This window comes from Chanos chanos, chromosome 13 (genome assembly GCF_902362185.1).
Source record: "Chanos chanos chromosome 13, fChaCha1.1, whole genome shotgun sequence".
NCBI lineage: Eukaryota > Metazoa > Chordata > Actinopteri > Gonorynchiformes > Chanidae > Chanos > Chanos chanos.
The window spans coordinates 227,501-241,484 of NC_044507.1; the positions used below are offsets into that span (position 1 = coordinate 227,501).

The following is a 13,984-nucleotide window of genomic DNA, read 5'->3' on the forward strand; positions in this document are numbered from 1 at the left end:
TTTTTTGAAGTAGTGGAACAGAAGAAAGACTCATTCATTTTCAAATGCCTTCTCTGCCTGCCTCGTGTACAGAGGATTTCTTCCTTTAAGAATTCGGTGGTAAGCCCATTTTTACTCTAACATTTCATTAATGGGTAATCTAATGTTAGCTTGCAGCGGTGGAATCTTTCATTGTGTATGCAGTTAAAATAAATCCATCATTGCCATGATTATGTCGTGTGCATGGCTAGTTAGTTAGCTATGATATTGGTAACTCTAGAGTAGCAATGCAATACGACAATAGCAGCTGTAAACCTCTGGTTTCGGGTCTGGACCACATCAAGGACCGTCTGGAAGAGGAGACCTTGAATCAGTCATCAGGTGATGGCTCCAGCACCTCTGATGAAGAGGACTTTTTTGCAAACATGAAGCCTACTCATGGTCAGGAAAGTATCAGGCAGTTAGATGGCTACTTTGCCTGCAAAGTTAATCACAAGGAGATTCTGAAGTCCTTCCCAGCAGTGAGTGAGTTGTTTCTGAGGGTGAATACTGCCTTGTGAAAGGCTTTTCAGTACAGCAGGACTTATTTTCAGTCCCAGGAGAACAAGAATGGACTCAAACAGCTTTGAGAACCAGCTCCTTCTCACGCTGAACAGAAGATTCTGCAGCTTTGCTGAGATCATGAGCTCCATACTCTATTAGTGGTTGTGTTATGGGGAAATCTCAATTTGCTCCAAGAATCATCTAAAACTCACCCATCATCATGTATACATTCACACCTGCACACACACACACACACACACACACACACACCCATACACATACACACGCACGCACACACACACGCACGCACGCACACACACGCATTCGCACACAGACACAACTGCACACACCCATGCCCATACACATACGGACACATTCACACACAGACACACAAATGTGTCATCTCAGCGGCAGGATGGTAAAGAGCTTTTTTGTGTGTCATCCCAGTGTGTAGTGAATTTCTTTCCTGTGCCTGGGAAAAAAACTGTTGGACATTTGATGGCTTGTTACTCAGTACAGAGGAACTGTCCCTGTCAGAGGGTTAACATGGACTCATACTATTTTAGAATTTGATGGTGCCTTCAGGTTTGTTTGTTTGTTTGTTTTTTACCATACAGTATTTGTACCTTAATTTTCACTTTCACACGTACACACACATTTAAGTCAACAAACATGATCAAGTTTAAACTTGTGACTGTCAAGTTTAAAATAAATCTGAAAAGGAAAGTTTGCCTGTTCTCAAATCCTGTTATTTCTCATCTGCAGTATCTCCCTAATGGAAACTGTTCACCTGCATGTTGACTGCTCCTGATAATGTTAATTGACATCAGTGTCAGACTAACTGAATGAGTTTATAATAACAGATCTGCGTGCCCAGAGTGACATTAGAACCTTCTCACCTAAAACAAGTACATTAAGCAAGAAGAGGGAATCTGTCTAATTACAAAAATAATAATATAACATTAGAGCCCTAGTAAATCACAGCACGTTTACTTTTGATACTGAAGGACATTTGAAGGTGAGTTCTTTTGTACTTTAACTCAAGTGGAAATTTAAACAGAGGACTCCTGCTTTTACTGGAGTAATATTTTAACATGGGTATCTCTACTTTCACTCAAGTACAGGGTTTGTGGACTTCATCCACTGCTGCATAAATACCATCGATGACGATCACTAAGGGACACTGGCCAACTAACCCAGCCAAAGACGGAGTCTAACCCCAGTGCATTACTCACCCCTATACTGTCTGGACAGAGTCTAACCCCAGTGCATTACTCACCCCTATACTGTCTGGACAGAGTCTAACCCCAGTGCATTACTCACCCCTATACTGTCTGGACAGAGTCTACCCCAGTGTATTACTCACCCCTACACTGTCTGGACAGAGTCTAACCCCAGTGCATTACTCACCCCTATACTGTCTGGACAGAGTCTAACCCCAGTGCATTACTCACCCCTACACTGTCTGGACAGAGTCTAACCCCAGTGCATTACTCACCCCTATACTGTCTGGACAGTCTAACCCCAGTGCATTACTCACCCCTATACTGTCTGGACAGAGTCTAACCCCAGTGCATTACTCACCCCTATACTGTCTGGACAGAGTCTAACCCCAGTGCATTACTCACCCCTATACTGTCTGGACAGAGTCTAACCCCAGTGCATTACTCACCCCTATACTGTCTGGACAGAGTCTAACCCCAGTGCATTACTCACCCCTATACTGTCTGGACAGAGTCTAACCCCAGTGCATTACTCACCTTGTGCTATAAGTAGAGCATCACCTGCCTTGACCTGAGGGCCATTTTTCACAACTTTCAAACATGTGTTGTCTATTTGTTTGATTCCCTTAATGAATTTCTTAATCATGATTTTTTTTTCTTTCAATGCTCCCTCTCTCTCTCTCACACACACACACACACACACACCTCTTTGTCGCGTTCAATCTCCAGTCCTTCTTCTTGAAGACCTCTCTCAAACTCCTCTCTGATCAGAGCTTTCATTCCCTCCCCAGGCCCCTCCTTCTGCCCCAGCTCAAGCCCCTCCCCCTCCACCTCAGCCTGAGTGTTTCTGCGGGCAGGGGTGGGGCTGGGGGAGGGCACACTGCCATTGGAGATGATGGAGAGGCGAGGCTGAGAGTGGCGTCTCTTGCAGTGATAAACCAACACATAGTCCACTCTCCTTCTGCCATCCGCAAAGCAGAGTCCAGCACTCAGGTCTGGGCCAGGGTTCAGGTTAGGGTCCTAAACCACAAGCACAAACCAGAAATATGTTACTTACACACACACACACACACTCACACACACACACACACACACAAACCAGAAATATGCTACTTACATACACACACATGCACAAACCAGAAATATGTTACTTACACACACACACACTCACTCACTCACACACACACACACACAAACCAGAAATATGTTATTCACACAAACACACACACTCACTCTCTCTCACACACACACAAACCAGAAATATGTTACTTACACATACACACACACACTCACACACAAACCAGAAATATGTTACTTACACAAACACACTCACTCACACACTCTCACACACACACGCACACAACCAGAAATATGTTACTTACACACACACACTCACTCACACACACACACAAACCAGAAATATGCTACTTACACACACACACACACACACACACACTCACACACACACACACAAACCAGAAATATGTTACTTACACACACACACACTCACTCACTCACACACACACGCACAAACCAGAAATATGTTACTTACATAAACACACACACACTCACTCACACACATACACACACGCACAAACCAGAAATATGTTACTTAAACACACACATGCACGCACACTCTCACACACACACACACACACACACACACATAAACCCAAGATATATTACTTACACAACCACACACTCACCCACACGTACACACACTCACACAAACACACAAACCAGAAATATGTTACTTAAACACACACATGCATGGACACTCACACACACACACACATAAACCAGAGATATATTACTTACACAAACACACACTCACTCACTCCAGCAGTAATGTTTGTAGTGTTTGTAGTGTTTATAATGTTTGTAATGCGAGCATTTCGTGAGGTGGTAGGAGCTGCGTTCAAGAGGCTCCTACTGCTTTGTTACGGCACCTAAGAAATAAACACTCAACAGAATACAGTGAGATCACTCTGGTGACTGAATCAATCGCTTTGGATGACCAGCCCATTGCTTTGGTAGCGAATACCGAGGTGCGTTCAAATTCGGCAAAATGGGGCGAATGTTCCTGGCGAATGGGTTTTCTTTAAACTTCTAAATTTGAACATATTTTAGGTCAGCATACTCCAACAACATTAATCCTCAAGGCTACTAACAACCACGGTATCAAGGTATCTAAATTGAGACACCTAACACTTTAGCTGCATGTGATGTATGCAAGTTAGCCTAAACTAACGACCACAGAGCAATACAGTCCCTTAACTAACGCTAAGGATTGATGAAGATACAAAATTCCTTAAAAGAGGCTTTCAGAAAAAGTATCAACGAAACTGACAGTTCCACAAGTTAACCACTTGACTTATTGTAAGGAGATTAAATAAAATTGAACACTTACGTTTATTTTCTGGTGTAACTCCCACCCTTAGTCCAGCGTCAATGTTTATTTGCTGAAAACTATCCCCTCAGACCGTTAGCGTGTGTTCACAAACGTTCGTAGTGTACTCAAAGCACCCGAAAAACTGTATGAAAATGTCCGTGAATTTGTTATTTTGTGAAATAAAAAAAAGATAAATAAAAAAGAAAAATTAAGGAGCAGCTTGGATGCAGGCAATTTTTTTCTTAATGCATTTGCTATTCAGTTGTCAAGCATATACACTGAACTGGTTTTAATAACTTTCATGTATTTGACATGTGCACTGTGCAACTGTATTATCTAGGAAAATACAAGTATCGGATCGGGACTTGGTATCGGCAGATACTCAATATTAAATGACTCAGATTGGCATCGGGGGCAAAAAAAACGGGACATCCCTATTTATTACTTACACAAACACACACTGACTCACACACATACACACACACACATATCAACCAGAAATATATTAAACAAACACACTCACACACAAACCACAAGTATATTATTTACACAAACTCACACAAACCAGAAATATATCACTTAAACACACACACACACAAACAAACCAGAGACATATCATTTACACACACACACACACAAACAAACTAGAGACATATCATTTACACACACACACACACACACACAAACACACACTTATTGCACAAATTTTTATCACTCACATAAACACATACAAAACTTCACTGTGAAATGAGCTGATGAATAAACTATCTCTCTAATGAATAAACTCTCACTCCCCCTTAAACCTGACAGTAAACTCAACCACTGACTAACCCAAAACCTCTAACTGTCCATTTCATCTCTCACTCCCCCTTAAACCTGACAGTAAACTCAACAACTGACTAACCCAAAACCTCTAACTGTCCATTTCAGCTGAGCTGCATGGGCACTCTGCCTGGGCACCATAACCCTAACCCTAATCTGTATCACTGACCTTAGACTGTTAGAGTCCGTCCTCTCACTGAGATGGTCTGTTTTACATTTAGCTATGTTAGACAGAAAGGTCTGTGAAATATATGTCTGTTAGACTGAGGTCTGTTAAACACAAGTGTGTTAGAGAGAAAGGTCTGTGAAATATATGTCTGTTAGACTGAGGTCTGTTAAACACAAGTGTGTTAGACAGAAAGGTCCATTAGAGACCCTTTTTTTGTTACACTGAACAGTATCTGATGAATTCAGGTGTGCAAAATTTGGGGTGACTGATTCAGGGGTTTGTTAAGCTCGTGGGTGTTTCACATTCATGTCTTGCACTAAATTCTTGTAGCAATGCGGCATACCATTGGATCTAGAGCAAGACTCCATTCCATGGTGTTACCATGACAACAGCATGGATCTCTGTGTAGGGAAGGGTATGATGGTGCCAATCCCACACCCCACCCCCTTTTAAATGAGAAATTAATATTCTGCTAAATGTGCAGTTTTCAGCAGGGTGCATGTGTGTACTTGTTCTCTGAGATATTTAGCACTGTTTTGCCTGTCATCTTGACATAGGTTACAGACTGGGAGAACATTAATTTATTAATTATTGGCAGTATTGTGTGCTGTGTCTGTTATCTGTTTTTCTCTCTCTCTGTGTACATTCAGCCGTACACACCGTTTCCTCAGCAGGGTCGGCCGCGTGTGCGCCAGCATCCAGACTGAGCTGAGACAGCTCATGTGCCACACTGCGCAGTTTGGAGGAAGATTCACACACACGGTCAGCCGCTCCATTCCATGTTTCTGTGAGAAAAAGACAAACACAAAACACACAAACGGTCACACATACACGCACACACAAGGCAGACTTAAATATTAAGGTCACTAATCAGCACAAGCACATCAGGCTAATCACAGCCACCACGGTCCTGTACCACAGAATGAAACCAACTCTCTCACTCTCTCTCTCTCCATCCCTCTACCTGTCTGCCTGTCTCACTCTCTCTCTCTCCATCCCTCTACCTGTCTGCCTGTCTCACTCTCTCTCTCTCCATCCCTCTACCTGTCTGCCTGTCTCACTCTCTCTCTCTCCATCCCTCTACCTGTCTGCCTGTCTCACTCTCTCTCTCTCCATCCCTCTACCTGTCTGCCTGTCTCACTCTCTCTCTCTCCATCCCTCTACCTGTCTGCCTGTCTCACTCTCTCTCTCTCCATCCCTCTACCTGTCTGCCTGTCTCACTCTCTCTCTCTCCATCCCTCTACCTGTCTGCCTGTCTCACTCTCTCTCTCCATCCCTCTACCTGTCTGCCTGTCTCACTCTCTCTCTCTCATCCCTCTACCTGTCTGCCTGTCTCACTCTCTCTCTCTCCATCCCTCTACCTGTCTGCCTGTCTCACTCTCTCTCTCAAGATTTCTTTCTTCCGATACACGCGCGTGCAGCACTTAAAGATGTCATCGACACTGATAAACAAACACGGGAGATACACAGGTAGTTAAGCGCCTTTGCTCCACTTGAAGGGTAGCTTCATCATATTACGAATGATTCGCATTTTTATTTACACATAGGGTAATACATATGTGAAAAAAACATTCAGTCTCTTCTCTTAGTAATTTCGTTGACTAGAAAAGACAAGAGTGTTTAACTGAACTCAGAGGGAAAAGACTGTTTTGAATGCCTGCAATAGTTCAAACAGACGTACACGCAGCGCCAGTCCGTGGGTTGCCTGAAATAGTCCGGCTTTACTGCCCGCTAATTATAACAAACCCCGCCAACGTCAACCACACACACACATACTCATACACTTTACGATAAACGTCGTCTCTCGTCCTCATAAAACGCGGCAATATTTTCTATATAAAGAAAATCACATGCCCGAGCTATGAAAATCCTTTGTTAACAATGACAAAATACATGTCATTAGATAAACCATTTCAAATTGTCTCGGCAAAATCAGCAATATCGACTCTATATGAATTTAAACGAAGTCCGTCGTATTACCGATTTCTCAATTTCTTAATATAATTTATCGTCACAAGTTAAACGCTACACACAAGCAACAGTTGTCTGCATACAATAAACAAATGAGCTAATTCGACACACACTCCAGCACGTGACGAGGATACACTCACTGACCGTTTGTTTTGTTTGTTTGTTTTCCCACATTTTAGAATATCCTACTGGCGTCACTTTATTTTATTAAAAGCACCAGAAGTCGGTCTGATAAACTGTACTCACCGGTAGCAGACAGAGACCTATTCACAGCCATGTTTCACCAGTGGGAGAGCGCGCGAGGCCGGTTAGAGGACGCAGCAATGAGATGGTGGACAATCCGCTCGTGGCCCCGTGCAGGCTTAACTGGCGCGGCTGTAGCCGTTAATTCCGTGGACCCTCGAGCGCAAGCTTACGCACAAGCCCCAAGTTTGAGCGGGAGAATCTGCACTGCGCGCACTGCCGTCCTTCAGGAAAAAGAGAAGACGCATTCCTCATGAAAGCATTAATCGACACCGACACATGCGTGCGCACGCACACATACCGCAGCCAGAGAAAAGATATAAAAGATGTGTTACCTAGCTATAAACACATTGCAATAAGGTTTTGACATGTCTTTAATGGGAACATTTCACAAAATATTTTTTTTCCTAGTTGACACCGCAGATAGATTGGATTTCCTTAATGAGGAATGACCTTCCCATGTTTGTTTGAGGTAGTCCTCAGCTGGTCATCAGTTTGACTTGCGCTTAGCTTACACCTATACCGGCATTTTTCTAATTGATTAAAAATGATGTTGCCCCAGTGGAATCATGGAATATTTGGGTCACTAAATTTTGGATACAACGGACAGCTTTTACTCCAAAAGCTCAGTCTCCTTTTATCACATCAACAAATGGAACATTCATCATACTCTCTATCTCAAAACTGCTCATGCTATTAACAGAGTATACTCTCTATGAACAACACCCCACGACTTTGTCCAAATGCAGTGTAAACTTAAAAATAGTTTTTCTCAAAACATGTCCTATTACATCGGCCCTGTCGCAGGGAGAATATGCAAATCTAATGTTCCAGTCGTTGAAGAGCAGTTTTCACACATGCACATACCAACAAACAGAAAAGAAGAACCTCATCACTTCCTTATATACTCACATTCTTCAGATAAACTCCACTTCATTTTTGAGCGTGTTCTCACATCCCCTCTCATTTTCTCAGACTAAACAGCTTTTGACCTGATAAGACAAGCCACCTGAAGGACACGAATATCCCTAAGAAAATGCAGTCAGGCTTTAGTTCATTACACAGAGGACTCTAATTAAAGTCCGGATACGATAACAGGTGCACGCACCCACACACATACACGCACTCGCCACACATAAGTACTTTAATCTCGCTGACCATAAACACACACCTCTTCTGTTCTCTAATATCTTTACCAAAGACACTGTGTTGTTTTCTTAGTGTTTTGCCCTTAGTTGCACCCTTGTGTCTCCAGTCAACCAATCATACTCATCAGTGCAGTTATGGGGGAGGGGCTATGCAGTAAATCAACAGTTTTTATGGGTTACTTTTTCATTAAACATACTTAAATGTACACATACACACATGTACACATACACACATGCACACATACATACATACATACATACATGCAGGAGATTATTCCAGGATGGCGGCGCAGTAAGATGTAGCCTCTCCAGGCCACGAATAGGGTGTGTTTTCGTGTGTTTTGTAGTTTCACTGGTTGTTTCTGGATGTTATAGTGGTAAAATGTGCGGAGGACATTTATTATGAGCTGTCCAATGGCAAATAAATATTTTGAAGAGAATGCACCATTAACCAGTTGAGAGACTGGAATAGATGCAAAACAGTTGGATAATTCGATTGCCCTGAGTCGGCTGTGAAAGCACTGCATTTGGACACGACACAGAGAACTTGTGTAAAGGCCATGATTCGTGTGATATAATTTTATTTTCAGGCCCCCCTTAAGACTGGGCCCGGGTGCATCTGCATCCCTAGCACCCCCGTAGGCTCGGCCCTGATGGGAGTTTACCGTCATTGTTATTGTGGCGGTGTACACATCTCTGGATGTTAATGCTAAGGATGCTTTACATGAAATGTATAAGGCCATCAGTGAACTGCAATCTGTTCACCCCGATCGATTTTTTATCATCGCCGGGGACTTCAACCAAGCAAATTTAAAAACTGTATTACCCCAACTCTACCAACATGTCAAGTTTCCAACCAGAGGAGTACAAACATCAAGGCCTCATACAAAGCTACTCCCCACCCTCTCCCAGGACTCCCTGAGCACAACACTGTTATGCCCACTCCAGCAGACAAACCACTGCTGAAGTAAACCTGTGAGTAAACAGGTCAGGGCACGGCCAGAGGCGCCACTGATGCCCTACAGGACTGCTTTGAGTGTACAAACTGGAACATCTTTAGAGAGGCGGCAACCAGTAGCTATCTCACAGACATTGATGAGTTCACTGCCTCAGTGACTGGATACATCAACAAATGCACTGAAGATGTTACAGTCAGGAAAACCATCACCACATGCACAAACCAAAAGCCATGGTTTACAGCAGAAGTCCACAAACTGCTGAGAACCCAGGGTGCTGCTTTCAGAGCGGGAGATGGCGCAGTGCTCAGAGCAGCAAGAAGCAGCCTGTCCCACGGCATCAAGCTGGCAAAGCGTCACTATGCAAAGAGAGTCAATCACCTCTTCATCTGTTTAAGAGACGCACAGTGCATGTGGCAGGGCATCCAAACCATCACAGACTACAGGACCCTGCCACATGTCTGCAACACCGACGCCTCTCTACCAGACGCACTCAATGCCTACGACACCAGGTTTGAGGCCCAGAACACCGAGCTGGTGTGGAAAACCAACCCTCTGCCGAATGACCAGGTGCTCTCCCTGTCCCCTGCTAGTCTGAGGAAGATGCTCTCCAAGGTCAACCCACGCAAGGCTGCGGGACAAGGTACCAGGGCAAGTGCTCAAAGCCAGTGCAGGCCAGTTGGCTGATGTCCTAGCGGACATCTTCAACACCTCCCTGAGCCGGGCTGTCGTCCCGCAGTGCTTCAGGGCCACCAGCATCAGACCTGTGCCGAAGAAGGCTGCTGTATCAGAGCCCAATGCCTACCGCACAGTAGCGCTTACTCTGATCACCATGAAATGCTTTGAGCGGCTAGTCAAGAGCCAACTCCCACCCCCCCCCCCCCTCCCCACTGGACCCAATGCAGTTCACGTATCGCACAAACAGATCTACAGACGACGCGATCTCACACGCACTCCACCTGGCTCTGACGCACCTGGATCAATGCAATACCTTCATGAGAATGCCGCTCATTGACTTCAGTTCAATACCATCAGTTCAATACCATCATCCCTCAACAACTGACTGGTAAGCTCGGCCTGCTGGGGCTCAACACCTCCATCTGTAGCTGGATTCTGGACTTCCTCACTGGGAGGCCCCAGACAGTCCAGATCGGCAGCAACAGCTCCAACACCATCACGCTAAGCACTGGCGCCCCTCAGGGGTGTGTGCTGAGCCCACTGCTGTTCTCGCCGCTGACCCACGACTGCACCTCCAGCTCCAGTATGTGCCACATCATCAAGTTCGCCAACGACACCAGTGGAGTGGAGCTCAGCAACAACGATGACACGTCATACAGAGAGGAGGTGTAATGGCTGGCAGACTGGTGCAAGGACAGAAATCTGTCTCTTGATGTTGAGAAGACCAAAGAGATGATTGTTGACTTCAGGTCCAGCACTGACCACTCCCCACTCAGCATCAATGGTGCCACGGTGGAGTGAGTGAAGAGCACCAAGTTCCCTGGTGTTCACATTGCAGAAGACCTCTCCTTGACCACCAACACCAGTTCCCTGGCCAAAAGAGACCAACAGCGCCTGCACATTCTCCAACAGCTGAAGAAGGTGCATCTTCCCACTCCCATCTTCACAACCTTCGACAGGGGCACCATTGAGAGCGTCCCGACCAGCTGCATAACTGTCTGGTACGGGAACTGTCACGCCTCCAACCGCAGAGCTCTCCAAAGGGTTGTGCAGGCAGCGGAGTGGAACATCGGCACCTCTCTCCCCCGTCTACAGGATATCTGAAAGGCCACGAGCATTGTGGCTGACTCTTCCCACCCCTCCCATGGACTGTTCACCCCCCTCCCATCTGGGAGGAGGTTCTGCAGCATCAGGAGCAGGTCTGCCAGACTGTGCAATAGTTTCTTCCCCCAAGCAGTCTGGCTCCTGAACAAACACCATGTTGGCCCCATCATCCCTTGTCTCTATTCTCCACACCCTGCTTTGACACACACAAGCACACAAAACCCCCCTCATCCTCTGAGCACCACCGCCTAAGCCCCGCACCCCCCTCTGGACTCAGGCCAAGCCCTTAACTCCCTACTCTGGATTTATACCAACCTCCCCCACCCCACCTGGACCCTATACCACTTCCTACCCACCTCCCCACTTGCACAGCCACTTTACTGAACAATTAAAAGACAATGCACATACACTTTTGTAAAAGGTACAAGGAGATCCTTTCATAGCTGCCAATGTTTAACATATGTATACTATGGGTGGCAGGTCCAGGTACATATCCAGTACATATCCAAGTTGCACTCTCTGTCTGTTTGCATGGATCCATACTGTTTATATACTGTTTTACAATGTTACACTATATTTATATGCAATGCACTGTCTTCCCAATGTGTCCCCCCAGTTATAAAGTCATTTTAGTATAAGGTTTTCTACATTTTTAGCATAGTGTATTTATTGTATTGTATTGTCTGTAGTGTAGTGTATTTATTGTATTGTCTGACTGAATGTGCTGCTGTCTGTCTATGTTGCACCATTGGGTTCAATAAGGACGCCATTTCATCTCTGCTGTGTGCTGTACTGTATATGGCCGAGATGACAATAAAGCTCTACTTGACTTGACTTGACTTGCACAGACACACATTGTCATGGAGACACAAATGCAGACACAGATCTGTGAGCATATATTGATGAAGGATTTATTGATTTGCAATGTATCTGCTGTTACATGTTATTAGACAGAGACAGGAGTGTGTATGCTCAGTCAGGACAGGGGTTAGCGGTGCAGTCACAGCCTGTCACAGTGAGGATTTGGTGGTGCGTGCGTGTTCCGTTAGGGCACTGCAAAGGCACGCTCAGAGGAACAGCACCCACTGCTGCACAGCAAACACACTCTCTCTCCATACTGTTCTTCTCCAGAGAGAACACAGACCTACTGCGGCACTTTCCCTAGAAGAGACAGACAGACAGAAAGGCAGACAAGAGAGAGGGAGACAGACAGAGAGGCAGACAAGAGAGAGGGAGACAGACAGAGAGGGAGACAAACAGAGAGGCAGACAAGAGAGAGGGAGACAGACAGAGAGGCAGACAAGAGAGAGGGAGACAGACAGAGAGGGAGACAAACAGAGAGGCAGACAAGAGAGAGGGAGACAGACAGAGAGGCAGACAAGAGAGAGGGAGACAGACAGAGAGGGAGACAAACAGAGAGGCAGACAAGAGAGAGGGAGACAGACAGAGAGGCAGACAAGAGAGAGGGAGACAGACAGAGAGGCAGACAAGAGAGAGGGAGACAGACAGAGAGGGAGACAAACAGAGAGGCAGACAAGAGAGAGGGAGACAGACAGAGAGGCAGACAAGAGAGAGGGAGACAGACAGAGAGGCAGACAAGAGAGAGGGAGACAGAGATTTTGTTTACGTCAGTCGTTATCTATACCTGCATTACATCACTAGCACTAGCTGTGTGAAATTTCATTATAAAATAGGTCGTAATGGATCTGAATGCTGATTGGCAAATTCAGCTTTCCAGCCATGAGTATCTTCACAGCATATCACAGCAAAGCCTGAGCCAACTCACTCAGTCACAAAGGAAATATTTCACTGACTGGTGACACAAACAGGATGTCAGGACTGATTTTAGGCCACGTACAGATGTGAGGCATGCCCTAATAAAATGAGGGACAGGGAGTAGTGCAAACTATACTGATTCTGTAGGTTTCCCTGTAATGGTCTGGACGATCCTACTGCTGAGTTGTTCTGGCGGCTCCTGATGGACACCAAACTAAGCAACGAACAACTCATAACTCTGCTACAAGTGTTGTCTGTTTACTGTTGTGTAACATGCTGCACAGTGTACACTACTATAATGCAGTGTATTGTATTGTACTGTATAGTACGTAGTGTATGGTGTATATTGTATAGTGTATAGTATGTTGTGTATAGTATGTTGTGTATAGTATGTAGTGTATAGTATGTTGTGTATAGTATGTAGTGTATAGTGCAGGGGTCTCAAACTCCGGTCCTGGAGGGCCGGGGTCCTGCTGTTTTTCTTGTAGACCAACTAAATAGAATCTCGGATTGGCTGAAGAGTGTCCCAACCTGTTTTCAAGGTGAAAATCGACAGGTGACTAAGAGGTGAAAACAAAAATCAGCAGGACCCCAGCCCTCCAGGACCGGAGTTTGACACCCCTGGTATAGTGTATATTGTATAGTGTATGTGCTGTCCGTTGTATTTCACTTGCCCATTTTTCTGCTGCATAAAAGGATCTCCCCTCAGTGATGAATACATTTATTTTTATCTTATCAATCAACAGTATCTCAGAGAAATGTGGGCTACACACTATTTTAGGATTCAGAGCTGAGAACAGGCCAAAGTAGTTAACTATTATCTATTCCATTTGCATCATTAGGAACTAATGACCGGCTGTTTTGCTTAGCAATGCAACTGTGATTCCCCGCAACAAGCTTGCTACAGCAACAAGTCCAGCAGGTTTAGTAAAAATGCACAAAATGAAATTCTCAACAAGAGGTCTGGTGTCACAATGCAA

General features: G+C 45.0%; 2 protein-coding genes across 2 annotated transcripts in view; both read right to left on the minus strand.

Moving 5' to 3' along the window:
- The window catches only part of ano2a (anoctamin 2a), a 54,113-nt gene extending 46,737 nt beyond the window's left edge, over positions 1-7,376 (minus strand). The window contains exons 1-3 of the mRNA XM_030790422.1: positions 7,346-7,376; positions 5,789-5,913; positions 2,451-2,765 (exon numbers count right to left, since the gene is read on the minus strand). Of these exons, the coding sequence (XP_030646282.1) occupies positions 2,451-2,765; positions 5,789-5,913; positions 7,346-7,376 (471 nt within the window). The remainder of the gene's footprint in view (positions 1-2,450; positions 2,766-5,788; positions 5,914-7,345) is intronic.
- A 4,823-nt stretch (positions 7,377-12,199) lies between these two features.
- The window catches only part of vwf (von Willebrand factor), a 136,840-nt gene continuing 135,055 nt past the window's right edge, over positions 12,200-13,984 (minus strand). Inside the window, exon 51 of the mRNA XM_030790423.1 lies at positions 12,200-12,389. Within this exon, the coding sequence (XP_030646283.1) occupies positions 12,201-12,389 (189 nt within the window). The 3' untranslated portion in view covers position 12,200. The remainder of the gene's footprint in view (positions 12,390-13,984) is intronic.